The sequence below is a fragment of the Malaya genurostris genome, chromosome 2 (genome assembly GCF_030247185.1).
Source record: "Malaya genurostris strain Urasoe2022 chromosome 2, Malgen_1.1, whole genome shotgun sequence".
NCBI classification, from domain to species: Eukaryota; Metazoa; Arthropoda; class Insecta; order Diptera; family Culicidae; genus Malaya; species Malaya genurostris.
Genome location: NC_080571.1, coordinates 29,400,905 through 29,421,722, shown reverse-complemented (window position 1 = coordinate 29,421,722; position 20,818 = coordinate 29,400,905). Strand labels below are relative to the sequence as shown.

Here is a 20,818-nt window from a genome sequence, read left to right as displayed (position 1 = left end):
CAGTTTCATGCTTACGCCAGCAATCAGCCCTTAGACGTGTTGGCCATGTTTGAAGCTTGGATATTTGTAAACTAATCGAAGCCCAGATCCTTCGCCGAGTTCTTTGTTGTTAAGAAAGCGCGTAGATGCCTGTTGAGTAAAAAAACATCTGAGGAACTACGAATTCTCAAAGTTGGTTTGGATGTTTTCCACGTCGATACGCATTTAAAACCTTTTCCAAAGTTTCCGGGAATCTTAGTGAAGTTGGCTATCGACCAAACAGTACCGCCAAAAAAAGTGGCATACCTTCGGATTCCTGCAGCAATGGAAAAAAGGGTAGATGATAAGATTCAAGAGATGTTGCAAACTGATGTCATTGAGCGAGTAATCGAGTCTCCTGATTGGATATCTCCAATGGTGATAGTGCCAAAAGGGAAAGATGACATTAGGATATGCATCAACATGAAGCACCCGAACGAAGCAATTCAGCGCGAGCATTATCCGCTACCTGTTATCGACACCTTTTTGAACAGATTACGGGGAGCGAAATTTTACTCACGATTGGATATAATGTCAGCGTATCACCATGTCGAATTACATCCCGAGTCACGTGGCGTCACAACTTTTATGACTGGAAAAGGTCTGATGCGGTTCAAACGCTTGATGTTCGGGATAAATTGTGCGTCCGAGATTTTTCAAAGAATCATGGTAGAAATGCTGGCCGGTGCTGAAGGCGTAATTGTTTACATTGACGACATTGTCGTAGCGGGGCGGACGAAAGAGGAACACGATAAGCGATTAGTGCATGTGCTTGATATTTTAAAACGTAACAATGCAATGCTCAATGAGAGAAAATGTGTCATCGGAGTAAGAGAACTTCAGATATTGGGATTCAAGGTAATCGAACAAAATGTGTTATCGGAGTAAAATAATTATATATATATATATTGGTTTTCAAGGTAAGCGAATATGGCATCAGCCCATCGGAAGAGAAGGTTTCTGCTATCAAAAATTTTCGTTTGCCTTCATCCAAAGAGGAGGTACGAAGTTTTCTTGGACTAGTTAATTTTGTAGGACAGTTTATTCTAAATCTGTCCACTAGAAGTGAACCTCTGCGAGCATTTATTCGTGGTGATGTCGAATCATTTGGCGAGGAACAGAGAACAGCTTTTGATGATTTGAGACTCGAGTTGGTTAACAATGTCCGTAAATTAGGTTTTTTCGATCCTAATGACACTACTGAGCTGTACGTTGATGCTTCGCCGGTGGGGTTGGGGGCTGTTTTGACGCAGCGAGATCTTAACGGTGTGCCGCGAATTATAAGCTTCGCTTCTAAAGGCCTCACATCAACCGAAAGGGTGTATCCGCAAACACAACGCGAAGCACTAGCGGTTGTATGGGCGGTCGAGAAATTTTACTTGATGCTTTTGGCCTGCAGTTCACCGTTTTTACGGATCACAAATCTCTCGAATACATATATAGTGGCAAACACCAAAATGGGAAACGCGCTTGCTCCAGGGCAGAGGGTTGGGCACTTCGTTTGCAACCCTATACTTTCGAAATCAAGCATATTCCCGGGTCTGCAAATATTTCCGATGCACTCTCTCGACTAGTAACCAAATTTGATGAACCCTTCAATGACCACGCTGATCATTTTCTATTTGCCATAGAAAATGGGCTGAACGCAATCAATTTGAAGGAAATAAGGGAAGCAACTGCTAGTGACAAAACGCTCTTGTCAGTGATAAAATGCCTTGAGACTCGAGACTGGCCTATTGAACTATACCGTTATCAGGCTTTCGACAAGGAACTTGGGATTGTCGATGGAATAGTAGTTAGAAACGACAGAATTCTGCTTCCAGCTAAATTACGACAAAGAGCATTGGACATTGCCCACAGAGGTCACCCTGGAATTGTCGCAATGAAAAGGAACCTAAGAGATAAGATGTGGTGGCCATGTATGGATCGCGACGTAGCTAACACAGTGCAAGAATGTGCGGGATGCGCCGCTGTGAGTAGACAACATCCACCGGAGCCATTGACACGTAAAGAAATGCCAGAGAGAGCATGGCAGGAAATTGCTGTCGATTTTTTCTCTGCCAAGGAAATCGCTACATTCTTGGTGGTGGTCGACTACTTCAGTCGATTCCTGAAAGTGATCGAAATGACTGGTACAACTGCGACCAAAACAATTGACGCATTAGAAGGGATATTCCGTGAACAAACCTACCCTGAAACTATTAGAAGCGATAACGGCCCTCCATTTGCAAGTGAGGAGTTTTTGAGTTACTGCAATAGTAAAAATATCAGGTTGATGCGCACTATTCCTTACTGGCCGCAAATGAATGGCCTCGTCGAAAGGCAAAATCAAGGAATACTCCGGGCATTGCGCATCGCCAAAGCAACCAACATTGATTGGAGGAAAGCAGTACAAGATTACGTTTATATGTATAACACGACACCACATTCTGTTACCGATAAAGCTCCAATGGAGTTATTAACCGGCCGGCCGGTGAAAGATCTACTACCATCTCTACGAACCGATCCTCACTGGCTCAGAGATGCTGATGTGCGTGAGAAGGATGCAATGCGGAAGATGAGAGCAAAACTCTATACAGATGACCGCAGACAGGCAAAGTCATCTGACATCAAGGAGGGTGATATGGTTATGCTTCGGAATTATGAGACTGGAAAGCTGGAACCAAAGTTCCGTCTGGAAAAGTTCAAAGTTGTCAAGAAAACTGGCAATGATACTATTGTCGCAAATGAAGAAGGCGTAATGTACCGGCGGTCCGTTACACATTTGCGGAAGTACCCCTCAACACGTGGTGAAAACCTAAATCCAGAATCCCAGCAGTTAGAATCACCCACGCGAGAGAAACATCCAATGAAGTTTGACAAAAATTGGAAAGTCGAAGAAGAGAAAGCAGCAAGTAATCAACATTCGGAACTAAAACGACCATCGAGAAATAAGAAGATTCCTTCACGATACATGAAGTGATTATTTTTGCAGAGTAATAAAACTTATCATTTGGAATTTTTTTTTCTTTCGATTCTTTCGTTGTTGTTTGTTTCGTTTCATATTTTTTTAGAGAAGGAGAGGAATGTAGAGTTCTGACAATAAATAAAACGATCATTTGTTTCAGTGTACGGCTGCTGAATCCCACATTATCGAAATGACGGAATGAGCAATGAATTCTTACTCGACTGCATGATTTTTTAGTGCTCGATCGGTTCAGTGCTAGAATTTTCGCCTGAGTTGGCTGCTCGATCAACCTGATTGACAGTGACATTATAAATGTCATTGAATATTCGCTCATTTTATGAATGTGTAAGTGTGAAATTTAAGCGACTTAAGCCATTTCACTACACTCCAGCTAGAGGAATGGATGATGCTGACTAAGGTAGGCCGTTTTTTTAATTTCCAGCGAATTTCAATAGTTTATGTTGGGATTATAAGAAGAACTGGTTATTTACTAGTTCTGTATATCCGAAAAACATGAAGATTTAAATTTGTGTATTCAGTTATATAATGTTTTCGTTTAAAAATAAACTGAAAACCAGCACGAAAACGTGCAAAATCAGGAAAGAAGAAGAAGAAGACGAATTGACAATTCAGTCCGCATCTTCTCACTCAATTCCGAATGATTTCCGAATCAACCGGTTGTAGGCGAACCGGTTCATTCGGAATCGGTTGTTGCACTGGAGTTGGAATTGATTCGGAATCCATTATGATTTCCACATGAAATTCCGAATGAAAATTTCTCGCCGATTCGGAATTGATTCGGAATCCATTCGGATCTGATAATGTGGGATTCAGCTGCAAAATATTAACTCGATAATGTGTATTCCTCGTTAGTAGTGTAATGACAATCGGATCATTCATGGATACGTGGCGGACGTGAGTAGACGTGTTTTGAGCGCGGATCGACCACGACTGGACTCAACAAAGATATCAACCACAAAATTCTGTGTGTTGCTATCTTTGTAGCCGTTAAGCAGAGATGTCTATCTCCTCTGTGTGACGAAGAGCAAGCAAAATTTCTCCCCTCGCACTGACAACTTCAACGAGAGCTCTTCTCTTTCATATTTATACACCACTGTTGTGTAAAGTGTGCACGCATCATGAGTGCGTTTGTTTATTTCCTTTTACCTCTTCCACTGAATCGCACCAAAGTGCTAGAGCATTAGCTAATAAATTCTCTGAGGTGGATGCAGATACTTTCACAGAGGTGTACACGCCGGTGAGCACTCTGCTGTATGGTTTTTGTAGATGAAGCGTGGACACGCAAAATCAGCAAAATAAAACAATTTATCGTAAAATTTTCGGTTTTCCTTGCAAATTTTTCATAGCAAGGCCAGATCTACTCTCTATTAATTGAAGTTCACAGAAGTGTTCGCTCACCATCACGCACCAGTGGTCACTTGGGTGTATTTAGACGAGAGCGCGTGTGAGCGATTCATGCGAAGAGAATGTGTTTCACTCGCGCCAGCTGCTTTAACCACAAGCACACACTCAAATGCTGTCTATTCGACACTGAGAAGAAGTGCGCTTTCCTCTTTGTGCGGTGCTTCGTTTTTTGCATTCTCGGTGTGGCAAAAATCTGACTCTAGCGTATATCACTCTGGTGAAATGCCATCTCTGCCGTTAAGACCGCCCATTATGAGAAAGGTGCAAACGAAATCACGTAGAAAGAACATAAAAATTGCTTCAGTATTGAATTCATCTTCACTGTGAGCAGTTCTGCTGCAGGACGGACTTTGTGTGCCGTTTCTCACGTTCGGAATTTTACTCGTGGAAATAATTATCGGCTGTGTTGAAAGTCAGAGAAATGGTAACGTTCGGTTATTTTCAGAATCCAAAGCATTTTACAATGAACCAATGAGATTCTTTACTTGAAATGGATGATTTATTAGTAGAAAAATGAAATGTGCATTTTTAAGTCAATCTTGGGGTTATGTCTCTGACATTACCTACTCCAAGTTTTTCTACTATTTATTCATAATACCGATATCTGTGAGCTATGTTAATAACCTTATAACATTACAGGATCTTCACGATAGTTGATTTTTTTCATTTAATTTATAATCATGAAAGACAAGCAACTAAAACTTTTTTTGTGAAATTAGATGGAAGTAGATAAATTATTGGCCCTTATTCTGCTAGTCGAGTGCGGTGAAATAAGTCGAGTCACCCGAGTCACACGATTCCGACCGTCGAATGCAGTGACAAAAGTCACCATGAGTGAACTCCGATGAACTCTCACCGTATTCTTGCAGTCGAATCACGGTGACAGAATTCACTACGGGTGAGTTTTAAAGTCGGTACCGATAAAGCAAGTGACAGAAGACAAATTTGAAAAAAAAATCGTTAATATTTTCATTTTTTTTCATGGCGAATGTAAATTTTGTTTGCAAGTAGGTTAAATACGTATTTGATAAAAAAAAATCTTAAATTGTGCTGTGCAAAATTCATGCCTTTGTAAAGCATCTTTAGTTCTCAGCGATTTAGCAACTGCCGCCGTTGAATTGAAACCAAAAATTGAGGCCTAAACTAACCGAAGCAAAGTGAAAATAGATACAAAACGGTAGTTGTAATGAAATATGTTTTCTTCGTTTATTTTTTTTTATGAATTTCATTGAATATAAGGTAGATAATGAACAATTTGTTTTTAATACAAATACTTAGGTAAAAAGTAACGAATAGAAAGCAATTCGAGGCGATGGTTTCTCACATGGAGAAAAACCCTCATGTAGCAAAAGGGCAAAGGTTTGCTGATACGGCAAATATCTCGAAAACCAATTACAATGAGTTTTGGAATCGTTTAACCGCTGATTTGAGTAGTCTTGGACTTCCCATTGGTTCTATAACGGAATGGCAGAAAGTGAGTAAGAACTATTTTTAATATCAACGTTTCATTGTTATAGGTATGGAGTGACTATAAGCTGAAAATAAAACGAAAGCTTGATTATAACAAGAACGAAACCCGATCTACTGGAGAAGGTAACAACAGAATGGTGCAGCTTTCATCATGTGAAGAAGCCGTTTCAAGTCTCTTTTCATTGGACGCTATTTGTGAACAATAGCGGTAATAAAAAACTTCTGTAAATAAAGCAAATAGAGAAACAGTGTCCTTTTTACTACAGATAGTGTGTTTGGACTGGAGTCAAAAGTCACTCGACTCGCAGAATAAGGGCCATTGTCTCGTAAAACTATGAGAAAATATATTTGAAAAACAAACAAACAATCTTTCTCAACATTTACCGCATTAACTTATGAAATATTTGTCAATATCGTGAGGTGTTCAAATCAAAGCCTTGGTATTACATTCCTGTAGTGGAATTTGACTTCGCAGCAGATTCAGAGTGTACAGAACCATTGCATGGCTGGTGCTACGGATTCTACTGACTCTACAAATCCTTCCAGGTCGGGGCTCGAACATACGACAACTGGTTTGTGAGACCAGTGCCCTATGCATTGAACCGCCAACCCGGTGTGAGGCGAGGTGTTCAGTTTTATTAAACAAGGTGCAGGTCTCAAAACATCTCCGCTATCCTGTAGCTGCTATAAGACTAGATATTTTCGTAGTACGAAATGAAATATTCCCAATGATCAGTAGAACATACTACACTTAGGATTCATGTTTATTCATAATTAACCGTTACTAAACAAAGTTCCTCAACTGTATGATTATCATTGAACAAATTGCCTTAAAGCTGTATATTTTATTCTTGCCCCCCATCGTAGACCTGTTGACCTTCACCATCCTCCTCCTCCTCCTCCTGACAGTCCATAGCATCGTCATTCTGTTCCGGGGGTGGCTCCTGTGGCTCTGGTTCTTCCACTGCCTGATCTTCCTCTCTGACCTCAGGTCTTTCCGGTTCCTTGCTTCCATTTTGTTTGGACACTTCAACGATTTGCTGCGGTTGTTGTGGGTACTGCATTCTGGGACGTTCGTCTCTGGACAACTCCCGGAACTCTTCGATCAACTGTGCGTACCGTTTCTGTAGTGTTTTCTCTCGTTCGGTTTGTCGCATCACGTCCTCCGTCAGCGATTCCATTCGTTTCGGTATCGCCAGGTCCTCCTGGGACGCAAGGAATTTAAATGTCGACAGTGCCAAATTGTTCTGTTCGATTTGCTCGTTGGTGTCCTGAAATTGCTTGATCACCGCTTGGGCTCTGGCTTGATAGCCTCCGGTGATAATTTTTAGCTTTTTCTCAATTTTTCCGCAACGTTTCGCTTCCTTGGCCATGTGTTTTCGATTGATTTCGAGCCGTTTTTCAGCGGACTCGATACGATCTTTTTTACTTGCCAGATTCGCTCGTGTGTACCGATTCTGGCTAGGCAGGTACAGTACCTGCGATAGACATTCCTGCCAGACCTGGGTGTAACTTTCCAGCGACAGGTCACCGTGGGCCATTCCGGCCTTGACGACAGTCATTTCCTCCCGAAGCATTTCTTTGGCTTTGTTCAGATCGGATTCGTCCACAACGTCATAGGGATTCTGTTCCAGGTAGGCCAGATGCTGTGCCAAAGGATTCTTTTTGGTCGGTGGTGCTTGTGGATTGATTACAGGATTGCGAATTGCGTCGTAGTTTAGCATTTTTACCATTTCCTGTTTCACCAGTTCTTCTGCCCGTTGCAGCTCGGTGAGTCCTTGCATTTCGTTGGATGGACGCAAAACAGTCATGTTTATGTCGAGAGGACGTGGCAGCTCACGTTGTATGACCTGAAAAAAAAAAACCGTTAACAATCCTTACCGCAAATTTAGATTCCTATGTCAATACTAACCTGCGAACGTAGAGAAAGTTCTTTGGCTTCTTTAGCCTGCTGTTCTTGTCTTTTACGAGCGTCGACATCCGCTTGATCGGCTACGAGACGATCTCCGTCGGTACCATCGTCCATGGCCGCATCGGATTCATTCTCCGGAACTACAATTTCGTAGTCATTTCTGGGCACCGGTAGAGAGGCAAGATCCTCTTTTAGCGATGATTTCAGCTGTTTTTGATAGCTTTTGTAAGCAGCCGGAGTTTCGGTAACAGCCAACGATTCTTCCGTATTGATGTTCAGTTTATCTCGGACAAAGTTTGGTGTTAATCCCGGTCCTGGTCCTGGTCCACCCGGAGTAGCTCCAGTAGAAACTAAAGCACCCGAAGCCGGTGTTAGGAAACCACTGGGAGTGGCTGCTCCATCTGGTCCTCGCACCGAGCGGAACGGTGTGGCAAGAATTGTATTTGGAGTAGCTACCACTTGGTTTTGTGGCAAAGCTCCGGAAAAATCCGACTGGATAAGGGGGGTGTTCGCCCCACCCTTCAGTGGTGTGTCCACATGCGTAAGGGCCATCATGTTTTGAGCTTCTTGTAGGATACGATCGGTAACCGGAGCCGGAGTTCTTGGCGTCATGGTCACCTGCGGAGTAATGCTGTAGTCGGCAAGAAGAGCATCGGTAGTTTCTACTCCGGACTCGGAGGCTACTTCTTTTGCTATCTCACTGGCTCGGCCTAATTTGACGACTTGTTGAAGTTCTTGGTCGGAGATTTGTGGCTCAGGCAAAACCAGTTTTGATCGTTTCTTTGCCGGTTCCTGATTCTGAAGCATTGCCAGTGGAATATCATTTTCCTTCTTCTGTTTGATCTTTTCTTTGTCCTTCTTCCTTTCGCGAGCTTCTTTTTCGGTTCGAAGTTCGCCATCGAGATTTTGCTGTCGAAGACTGGAAAAATCCGCCGCAATCGGAACCACATGTTCCTCAGACGTATCGTAGAAACCCGGAGCCGGTGCTTTCTCGAATGGAATTTCCGAATTGTAATCAATTCCTTTTAGTTTCCGTTTTCGATTGCCCAATCCAATACCGGCGGCACGCAATTCTCTACGCTTTTGTAACGCAGCCAATCTCCGAGCTTCTTCCAGTTGTTTCTCGCGAGCTTTTCTCTTCGCTTTCTTACCTTGCGTGTTGGCCAAGCGAGCTCTCGCCTCCGATAACATCTCCAACTCGTCCTCGTCCATATCTTTCGGATCCGGGCGAGCCGGTTTTGTTTCCGGATTCGGATCGATTTCACCGGGTTTCAACTTTCTCGGATCGTCCATGCCGCCATCTTCGCCTTCCTCTTTGCGTTGGGCCTGGTCCAGAAGATACTCGTACCGTTCCAAGCACTGGGCCGCTGTGCGCCCAATAATTGGTGCAATGGTGCGCCACTGCGTCGGCATGAGCTTGGCCAAATGAAGCAGCTTTTCATCTTCTTCACGGGACCATTCCGTTTTCTTGATGCTTGGATCCAACCATTCATACCAGCGGGCCTTGCATTGTTTTGCAGATTTACGGTGCAGCAGCGAGGCGATTCGAGACCACTGGTTTTTGCCATATTTCATAACAGCCGCTTTCAGGATTTCATCCTGGAGAATGAAGATTAGAAATCAATACACTTTTGATAGAAAGTTTTTCACGTACCTCGGTGTTTCGCCAGACACCACCTTTTATCATTATTCGTGGCATCTTGATTGATTAGAATTAATTCAACGATGGTACACTATCACGAATAACTTCTTTTTTTCTGATTTAAGTGGTAGTTTCACTAAAAATATCGGCAAAAACTTAGAAAGTAAAATTGGAAAGATTACTGCGAAACTAAATGCTCGGATTCTGAATGCCGATTTTTGACAGTCATTCCGGAACGAAAAAATAACAGGGTGCCCAGGATGATCAGATTATTTTTTATTGACACTTCTATCTTCAACAAAAGGACCTAACTGTAAAATTAAAGTTTTTTTTGTTTACTTTCTCTTTCGCAAATTATCGGATATATTTTATTTGTTACGCTTAACCATTTGCATAACATTCATATCAAAACTTTCGATTAATATTGGAATCTTTGAAAAATTTTCTATCCAGGCTTCGAAATAATCGAAAGTGAAAGTAAACAAAGAAAGGATTATTTTTGCAGTTATGTTATTTTGTCATGGGAAGATAGACTTGATGAAATCTACACGATGCCTGGAGGTAACATAGTTTTGTGTTTACAGAAATAATCAAGAGCGATGTTGGGCATTCACCCCGGGCACAGGGAACAGACATCCAAGCTAGTACAAACTTTTTCAAAAAAGAAGTGTGAAGCATACAAGTGAAAATCCGTTAAAAATTACAGTTGCGCACGACTTTGCACGCATGAACTACCATTGTATGAAAGCTCGAACCCAAGAGCCCATAAGCAGGAGAATTGCTACTTAGTGATTGCTTTTTAAAACAACCTTCAAATTTCTTACAAAAATTGAAATCTGCTTGGATGTCTGTTCTCTGTGCCCCGGGCGCAATGCTTTTTGGGGGGCGGTAAATCAATCCTCGGGACCTTTTTCTTAGATTCTGAGATGGAGTTGATTTTATGGCTCACTAAACCATCGATGGAGGCGGCCTAGGACTAGGGATGACAGATTCAAAGATTAATCTGTGTTTCACAGATATTCAACTTTCAGCACAGATTTTAAAAATGGCACAGATTTTTGAAAATGATTACAGATTTTCACAGATTACTGAAATCAGTCACAGTTTAGCACCATAAAATACAGAGTGGCTGGAAATAGTGAGACCGTTTTTTTTTTTGCTAACCAAAATGATTCCGCTACGCTATTAGGGTACGGGAAACGTGCACAGATTTTACACAGACAGGACAGGTGATCACAGATTTTTGAAAAAATGACCTAGCATACCTGCCTAGGTAGGACAGTGACTGTTAATTTACTTTCCGAGCCAGTTTCGACCCAGTTTGTGATTGGTTGAAAATGGCATAAGCAAGTACAAGTTGTTCTAATCAACATTACTGCAGGGTGGTAGAAAAAGTGTTGTCAGTATCGTCGGTAACAACGTAGTTTGATATTGAATATTTTGCTTTTCTGAACATCTTTTAAAAACTATTGATTTGGAATGGAAATGGAATGGAAACTTTCATACTGGAATGGTGCAGTCGATGTAGTAAAAAATTGTAAATAAATAATATTTCTCGCAAACATTTACACTACTTACACTTTGAGGGCCACTGTTCGCCATTTTTCAAATCGTTTCAAGTTCTTCACAGCGGAAATTCACGTATATTGTTTGACGTTTGGTCAATTTACGTGAACCTTATGTGATGACTCTATTCATTTTAGGGGATGTTCGTATAACATTCATTTTCGTCACGTAAAATATTCAATTTGACATTTGAAACTATTTTTCGTGATTTTTCAAGTAAATCGAACGTGAATTTTTAGTTTAGTGCACATTTCTGAAGATTTTCCATGTTTAATCGTAGTTTACACTAAAACAAGTAGTTTTCATTGCTGATATCTATTATTACTATTAAATAAACAAAAACAATCGTTGCAAAACACTACTGCCAATATGAAAATTTATGGTTAAGGACAGAATCTTTATAATATATTGTTGACTTGTAAGCAATTTTCACCAAGCATTATCAAGAATAACTGAGCTACCGGTAGCATTATCAAGAATAATCAAGAAAAACTGAGCTACCGGTAGCGACACCTACCAATGAAAAATGGAACCAAGAAAAGTGTCATGTGTGTGTAATAGCAGCACGTTATTCGTTGAAATCTGACACTCGAGTGGTTATTTTGATGTTTTCAAAAAATAACCCTGCTCGAAAGCATGGTTATTTTTGACAGATCGATGGTTATTTTTCGACACCGAAAAAAATCTTGCAAAGAAATAATATCAATTCTCTAGTCTAATTTCAATTCTCTAGTCAAAATTATTTCCAGTGCAAAATAAACCCAGATAATTTTTCATCCGTCAAACTTTGAAATGGGCCGCAGTTTTAGTTAAATTTAACTACAAAATAATCACTCAAGTGTCAGATTTTAACCAAAAGTTAAAATCACGCGTTTTTTTATAACGGCCAATAAGCCACCTGTCAACTTCCACTTTCGAAAGAAATAGCAGGCGAGCTATAAAAATACAGTATTAATTTCAACACCAGAGAAAACTTTTCTCTGCCGTTTACTATTATGACTTACTCTCAGTGAGTGCCGAGTCATTCGAAATTACTTTTCAAAGTGAATGTTGATGGATGGCTTATTGGCCGTTATATAAAAAAAACGCATGAAATTAATCGCGAAATGGTTCACAGCCTTAAAATGGCCAAAATTTATCACTTTACTAAATTGATAATAAAGCTTTTTCAATCAAATGAATCAACTAAGTTTCGTATTCAGTTAGTAAAACTAGTAAAAAACGTATAAACGTATAACAAGGGATGAAAGCAAAGTCTTGGCATTACATTCCTTTTGTGGAATTTGGCTTTTCTGTTTTAACAGACTTCGCAGCCGATTCTTAGTGTACAGAATCATTGCATGGCTAGTACTATGGATCCTACTGACACTAAGAATCCAACAAGGGTTGAGCCGACAGTAAATAGTTCGCGCAGTTTAATATAGGTGGAGCTAGTGCCCAACGAAAATTTATTTTTCGAAGAATTTACTCATAATGGTATGTCTATTAGTCTGTGATAGGGATTTTTAATTTATTTATTTCGTCAAGCAAATGTAGACTACATATAAATTGTTTACAATGTTCACTTACATACTACGCATTATTTCTTCGACAAAGTTGAGATTTGATTTGATTTTTAGACATAGTAAGGTCAAGATATTCGCAGTATTGATTGTAATGGCGCATTATTCGATTGACTGGACTGTATTTTGCATAATTTGTTCTAGCTTGTTTTTCTAAAAATAATTTCCTGGAACGTAATTGACGGCTAGGTATATAAAAATTTAATTGCGATAATAATGGAGCTGATTGAATGCGTTGAGAAATAATGTCGCTGATAAAATAAAGCATTGCAAAGTCGCGGCGTTCTTTAAGTGTTTGTATATTGATGAGCATGCAGCGTGCTTCATATGATGGTAGAGGAAATGCTGTCCAGTTTAATTTACGAAGTGCATATAAAAGAAATTGTTTTTGAATAGATTCGATGCGTTCTTCGTGAATAATATTGTATGGATTCCATACTAGGCTGCAATATTCCAAAATAGGTCTGACATATGTAGTGTATAATAATTTAATTGTGTATGGGTCCTGAAAGTTATGACTGAAGCGTTTAATAAAGCCCAGCATGCTATTTGCTTTATTGATTATGGTATTGTAGTGTTCCACAAAAGTGAGCTTGGAGTCTAAGATTACGCCTAAATCTGTTACAATTTTACATTTTTCTACAAGTTGATTTCCTAGATGTATGTTTATAGGTATAGTTTCATTTTTCCTACTGAAAGTTATTGAGTTACATTTTTTTACATTGAGTTGGAGTAGACTTTTGCAGCACCAAATGTGGAATAGATTGATTTCGTTCTGGAATATTACAGCGTCGTTGATATTTTTAATTTCCATGAAGAGTTTCATGTCGTCTGCATATATAAGAACTTTCAGATTTTTGAGTATGAAGGAAATGTCGTTTATATGTAAAATAAAAAGGAGAGGCCCTCAGTGAGAACCCTGAGGTACGCCAGAAGTTACATTAATTGGTTCAGACAGAATGTTTTGGAAGCGGACTACTTGTACACGATTCGTTAAGTATGATTTGAGCCATTCCAGAAGAGTATGTTTTATGCCATATTTTTGTAGTTTGTGTAGAAGTAATGGTATGTCAATACGGTCGAAGGCTTTGCTGAAGTCAGTGTAAAGAGTTTCTACGTAGTTTCCGGCGTCCATTGCATTCAGAGTGAATGTCATAAATTCTAAGAGATTTGTTGTAGTTGAGCGGCCTTTAAAAAAGCCATGTTGTTTGTTTGTTATTACATTTTTAAGTTGATGAAAAAGTTTTTCATTTACAATTTTTTCAAATACTTTTGGAATGCATGAGATAATGGCTATTCCACGGTAGTTCCGAATGTTAGATTTTGCACCAGATTTAAATATTGGTACAAGAAAGGAAGATTTTTTTCGCATTTTCGGGTGGGAAGTAGACAGAGCAGTAAATATGTTCTTCTCCCAATATTGAGACTTTGGCCCATACATGCTCAAATTCTTTATATTTAGGAGTAATAATTTCTTCAGAAGTAAGGCAAGAGTTTGTGGCTATGAGGACTCCACCTCCAGATTTTTTCTGACAGAGAGATAAATTTCGGTCGTGCCGGAATACGTTAAAATTATTCCCAAAAACTTCTTCGCTTCTAACACTTTCATCCCAGCTGCTTTCAGTTCCAAGGATTACGTCGAAAGAGGAGGTTATTAAATTTTGATGAATTTCTTTCATTTTGGCCGGGCTTTTCATGCGGTTGAAATTTTGGCTATAGACCAAAATTTCAGTCACATTTTGTCTATGAAACGAAGAAGTTTTTGAGAATTCTGGAATACTTACATTACTAATTCCTGTTTCTATTCCTTCGTCAAAGGGCGTCGTTATTTCCGAAAATTCGGCCTTGTAAAATTGTGTTCGGCTTCCCGGATTAGTTGGAGTCGGCGGGTACGTTCACTTGTCAAAAATTTCCCATAAGAGTCCAGGTCGGCCAGCGCTTCCTTAGGTTTCATTCCATATTCCTGATGCACTTCGATGAAGATTCGTAGGAGGTGGTCAGGTGTTGTTGGAAGGCCTTCTGATGCTAATAGCATTTTTATACTAGTTGGTGTCATACCCTGGATGCATACTGTAGGTTGTTGATTTTTCATGTATGACAAATACAGACGGACGACGTGCATTATTTTCGGGTCACGAAGCCTTGCTTTTAAGAAGCGTTCGTCGCCATTTGCAGATTGTGAAGTAAGACGTACAATTAGAGGACGCATTGGATCAATTTCGAATTGGCTGTCTGTACTCATGTCATGTGATACTGTAGATGTATTTACGTTCTGTGGTATTGAAGATGTGTTCACATAGTTAGTGGATGGTGCAGCTTCGATGTCATTACTTCCTAAGACCGGAGTAGTGTTGTTTTGAATACTTCTTGTTCCTTTGTAAGGGTTGATTGTTTCACCTTTTCGAAAATTTATGAATTTTGAGGCAATATCTGCACCTGGATGCCCGGAGAATTGAACCCGTGCAGCTGCTAGTAAGTCCTTGTCCAAGGGTAAGGTATGTTGTAATGACATATTATTGTTATTGTTGTGGCAGGTATTGTTACTATTAGTGTTCAAGTTGCTGTTGTAGTGCACATTATTGTCGTTGTTGTTGTTGCTGCTGCTGTTGTTGTTGTTGTTGTTGTTGTCTTGTTTGCTGTTGTTGGTGTAGTTGTTGTTTTTACTGCGTATACTGTAATTTGTATTATTTTGCTGTTTCCGCTTCCGATGTTTTCGTCTGAGGTTTGCTTTTTCTGCTTGTTTTTCTTGCAGTCGTCGAGTGCGCTGTTTTTTGTCATACTCGCTCCAGTCGCATTTCCATATTTTTTTTGCTGCCGATGAAGCGCCAGCCTGACGTGACTTCCGAGTCAGCTTTTTCTTCCGGTGAAGGTTTAGCATACTGGGCACTGATTACCATTTCTTCAGCAATACATGGATTGCACCCTTGTCCGCTCGCTTCCTCGCATTCTGCTACTACTTCGGGAGGCAGTAGCACTGAGTTGAATGAGGCATGAGATAGGACCATGTGCGTACCCAATGTGGTAGAAACAGGTGGGGTAAACACAATTCTTTTGTGTTAGTGAAATTAACTTTGCTTCGGCAAGCCAAGTAGAACTAAAAACCACGTGCTTGTTTTCGTCACATCGTTCGGACTAGTTGGCATTGAAACAAAGCATGTTTATTTTTCATGTATGTCGTCATACCGAACTATTTACAAATTTTTGATTACCGACGCAAGCAAGCCCCACATGTTTATATCACATTGGTGCGTACCGACAATATTACGACCAATTTTCTCAATTATTACCTATTATAACGTTGTATTCACTGAATATAAACTGGTCTCTGGACGGAACTATATTGCATTTGAAGTGGGGTTTGAAAAGTTTCTTTTGACAACGACCAAAAGCTAACTGTGAACATTTACGTTCATGAGAAAAAGAATGTTCCCTTTGCAGTCTGATGTTAAAAGCTGTATTCAACTGTCTCCCCCACCGGTGAAAGATTGTTATGGGTTACGACCAAAGCGGCAGTTTGTTAGCTGTTATCATAAAAAAAACGTGATTTTTAATATTCTGGTTGAAGACTCTACAGCGAAAGAAAAGATAGTTTTGTTCAAACCGCCAGCAGTTTAGTTCTGTAAACTTTCGGCTGGAACAAAGACGTTAATAACCCCTGGGCAAAACAAGGACAGCGAAGGAACTGAGAACACTCTGATGTTGCAATTAAGGAATATTTCATTGCAGGAATAGTCGTGACAAATTTAATCAAGGGGGGCAGGTTGGTGAGTTGAAAGTGAAATGAGCAAAAACGGTTAACTTTGTTTCCAGGAGTTTTTATACCATTATAAAGAGAATATTGCTAGTTCTGTTTTGTACTCGTCAGCTTCTTAAGCAACATTTCAAATACTTATAAGCCTCCCGGAAACGTTTTCTCTCTCTCTCTCTTGATTCTATTCAACTTCCAGTTACTTTCGTTGTCTTCCTTTTGTTGGTTGGTATCTTGTCCGTGAAAATAAAACATAAACTCGTAAAACATCCGTTTCAAACAGATTGGATTTAGCTGGTTCTTCCACTGTGTGACATGATACGGTAAAATGCAATTATTTTAATATCAACTGGTTTCGCTCACGGCTTCCGATTGCATGAATTTGTTTGCGAGTCCTTTGGCTTGGCAGCTCCACTCCGCGTACGAAATTGCGGTGGAGATGCAGACAGATGCTTTGACATGATATGATGCTGGATTAATTTTTTCGCCGGTGAATTGGAATGACAGCTTTGTCGAACGGGGATTTGTACTTGATGCCAGAGTCGGCGAAGAACTTGTCCGGAATGCCCAGGTTGCACAGGTAGAGCCTACCGGTGCTGGTTTCCGGACCCAGTCCGTTCAGTGGCAAGACAGGCAAAATTGAGCATTTTACGGGAATGGCCTCAAGTCCTCCGGCCGGCGGGTCGATTGCCAGCACCGGAGCACGGCTTTCGAGCAGCCACTTACGCAACGGATCACCCAGGTAGCGCGATTTGATCGCTGCAATCACAAGATCCGACGATGGAAGCGCTGAAAGAAAAACGGAAATTGATTAATTGAACGAAAACGTGAAATATTTTTTCATAACACCTACTATTGACATTAAAAGTAAAGAGATTGCCGGTGGCAGCGAACAGTTCCAGTTCGTGACTGGTGCGTGTTGACTTGGTAGCACAAGATACGTATACAAAAACCTTCAAACCGTGGCAGGCCAACATCCGTCCGGTGGTAATTCCGATTTCGCTCAGTCTTGCATTGTACGGTTCATCACAGACCACCACAATCTTTGGCCACTGGTGCTGATTATTGGGAGTGAGACGGCGTGAACCACCGAGCAGTTGAAGGGCAAGCTCGGTGGCACCCCGTGCAAGGAGATCATTTTGGCGTTCCGTTGTTAGGCCATGGTTTTCCGCCAACTGCTGGACCAGGTTTCGTGTGTTGCGAGGTATCGATGGTATCACAAGTCCTTCGTCTGTTACGTACTCTTCGCTATCGGAACTGGTCGCACCGGAGTTCTCCACCTCAATTTGGCGATACTGGGTCGGTTCCGAAACGAGTACATTCTCATCATGGCGGTATTTTTTCTTTCCCGATGCCGTCGTTTGCCGCAACAGATCCGGCTTCTGCTGGATGGCATCGATTTCATCCCAAATGGCCTGCTTGTCAAATAGGGCGAGATTTTTCTCGAAATCGAAATCCTCGTCCATCATCGGGTCATCTACGGGTGTTCCGAATGCGGAATTTTTATTAACGAAACGATTGCCTACCCCGTTGCTTCCATTTCCGTTCCCGTGGCGTGCTTTCTTTTTCTGATTCTCGTTTTTAAACGGTGTGGTGGAATTCCCTTTCTGAGGACCACTTCCGTTGATATCAATCGGACGACTCGTGCTTTTTGCGGAACCGTTTTCATATCCATTCTTTTGCTGCCCATTAGTAGTGCTGTATCTACTGGGACCAGGCGATTTGGCCGCAAGTTTTCCATTACATGACCTTCCCTCGCTGGTGGGGGTTTTATTTCGAACCGTCTGCTGGCCGTTTTGTTTTCCTAATTTTAAATTATCGACTCCAGTCGCTAGAGTGTCTTCCAGCTGAGCGGTGTGGTTCTGTTGAGCCACACCCGGAAGTAAATTCGGCAAATTTGTGCTGGAAATCAAGTTTAACTTTTCAATATCCTTGCAGGTAAGTGTCACTTCGACACTTCTCTTCTTCAACGGAATTCCATTTCGCACTGCCTTTGTTATCACAATTTCAACTGGGCTGACCTGTTTGATGACACCCTGGAACACTCCTATGTCCCCGCGGCACTGAATGGAAACCGACTTGCCAATCCAGTTTTCACTCATGTTTCGTATTGTTTTCCAAATAATCACCGAAAAAGTGTAATGGCCTCCAGCTGTTGATTGAGCTTTTGCTGACCTGAATATTGTTCCTTTTTCTCAACTGGAAATGTTCGTTAGTCTTTCACTTTTTTTTCACCACAAATTCGTCCTGCTTCTAACTACATGCACTTTTGTCGTGTAGCACACTAATCACTTTCTACAATAAAGTTGGAAGAGGACAATTTCACAATAGTCTACAACTATTTTACGCCAATAATCACAGAAACCATTCATTTTGCATTTCGACCTCATTCATTTTTTTACAATATTCAGCAGCAGCAGCAAAATTTTGACATTTGCACAAAATGAGCTACAGAAAATTGTTGAGCAACGATAGCGCGAGAGCGGAGAAACCTTATCGGCCAAACAGCCACGTGATTCGCACGTATCTTGACTCCCACTGAGAAAGCGGTTAGATTTAGCTAAGCGTTAGGCGTTTGTTGAACGACCTACTGGACGAAATACTCGTTTGGTTTGTTGAAACGGTTTGTTGTTGTTTTTCCATACAAAATCATGTAAAAATTGGTTGTATAAATAGAAACTGTCTACCTAAAGTAGAAATTTTCTACAGGTATGTAATTCTGCCTTTCTCATAACGAAAGGCTATGTAATCAGTAACTCTGTCATATTCGTTAGAATTCTCTCTCAATGGTTCAATGTAATTGTTCAGACTGGCTATTACCATGACTGCCTCAAATGATTTGTTCGGGAAATGTGAGAGCTGTATATCTTGTTAATATGATGTTTTTGTTACAAGTCTGGTGACCGTTGTGATTGTAATAATTATCGTCCTATATCGAATCTGTCCGTCTTCAAAAAAATCTTTGAAAAAATCTTGGTTAATAGACTTCTCGACATTAGACATTCATCACCATTTAATTCTTCTATAAGTATATCACGTCACTACAGGGTCTGGCACTCGAAGTGTAACCAATTAAAAAGGCCATAAATTCAGTTTGGAAAATTACTTTTACTTAATTCAAAGTACAAAATGTGTAAAAATAATACAAAATTCAGAATCAATTCACTTTTGCTCGATATGACCACCTTTTGCCTTGACTTGATGACTTGAGAGAGCGAAGGAGTTGCTTCGTTTGGCCGAATGTGACTTGCAGGTATTTTGGCCCACTCGCGGACAATAACTTTTTTCAGCGCCTCGAGACTGGTATATCTTTTAGTTCGGACTTTGCTCTCCAAAATGGCCCAAAGAGAATAATCCATTGGATTCGCATCTGGTGAATTCGAGAGCCATTGTGTGGACGTGATGAAGTTCGGAACGTTGTTTTTCAGCCATTCTTGGTTCACTCGAGCTTTGTGAGACGGTGCCGAGTCCTGCTGAAACGTCCATGGTCTGCCACCGAAATGTTTGTCTGCCCACGGCTTCAAAGCAACCTCCAGAATACTTTCCCGATAATATGTCGCATTTACCTTGACGCCAGGCTCGATGAAAACGATTGGAGAGCGCCCATCTCAGTTACAGCGGTCCAAACCATTATCTGTTGCGGGTGCTGCCTCCTGGTGGCCAATCGATGACTCAAATTCTCGTATGAACGGTCGGTCAAGTAAACCCTATCGTTTCGAGAGTTTACGAATTGCTCAATTGGAAAAAATTTCTCGTCAGAAAATACAATGTTCGGAAATTGACCGCTTTCGGCCAAACGAAGCAACTCCTTCGCTCTCTCAAGTCATCAAGTCAAGGCAAAAGGTGGTCATATCGAGCAAAAATGAATTGATTCTGAATTTTGTATTATTTTTACACATTTTGTACTTTGAATTAAGTAAAAGTAATTTTCCAAACTGAATTTATGGCCTTTTTAATTGTTACACTTCGAGTGCCGGACCCTGTACACTTTGAATCATGTATAATGAACGTCACACCACAGATACGTATTTCGAATATTTTTTTTATATTCTTCATCAGTGTATAAGGTTCTTTTATTATTTATTCACATTATAAATCTTAAAAAGAACCTGATACACTGATAAAGAATTTAAAAATTATTCGAAATACGTCTCTGTGATGTGACGTTCATTATACATGATTCAAAGTGTTGTGAGATACATAGTGAATGTGTATAGTGACGTGATATACTTATAGTAGAATTAAATCACCAATTTTATTCTAGTGATAGTATCCTTTATAAATTTTAGTATAGTTTTAGACAAGGTTCTAGCACACATACCGCTATCGATGAATTAGTTGACAATATAATGAGCGAGATTGACCAAAAAACATGGTTGGTGCCTTAGTTTAAAATCTCAAAAAATCCTTTGACACTTTGGATCACAGGATCTTGGACAAACTTCAGTGCTACGGCATCAGGGGCATCGCTAACTCTATTATCATTTATTTTGCCTACATCCATTCACGGTTCATCTATTTGGTATCG

The 20,818-nt window shown here is 40.5% G+C and overlaps 2 protein-coding genes across 2 annotated transcripts; both read right to left on the bottom strand.

Annotated features, from left to right (window-relative positions):
• Positions 1–6,607: 6,607 nt before the first annotated feature.
• LOC131430634 (cell division cycle 5-like protein) lies at positions 6,608–9,615 on the bottom strand. The gene is made up of 3 exons (XM_058595745.1): positions 9,427–9,615; positions 7,773–9,371; positions 6,608–7,710 (listed from the first exon to the last, which is right to left on the bottom strand). The coding sequence occupies exons 1-3, from the start codon at positions 9,469–9,471 to the stop codon at positions 6,706–6,708; spliced, it is 2,649 nt and encodes an 882-aa protein (XP_058451728.1). The 5' UTR covers positions 9,472–9,615; the 3' UTR covers positions 6,608–6,705.
• Positions 9,616–16,327: 6,712 nt separating this feature from the next.
• Positions 16,328–18,695, bottom strand: LOC131430764 (enhancer of mRNA-decapping protein 3). The gene is made up of 2 exons (XM_058595967.1): positions 17,144–18,695; positions 16,328–17,079 (listed from the first exon to the last, which is right to left on the bottom strand). Exons 1-2 carry the CDS (start codon positions 18,390–18,392, stop codon positions 16,766–16,768), a joined length of 1,563 nt encoding a protein of 520 aa, XP_058451950.1. The 5' UTR covers positions 18,393–18,695; the 3' UTR covers positions 16,328–16,765.
• Between the last annotated feature and the right edge of the window lie 2,123 nt (positions 18,696–20,818).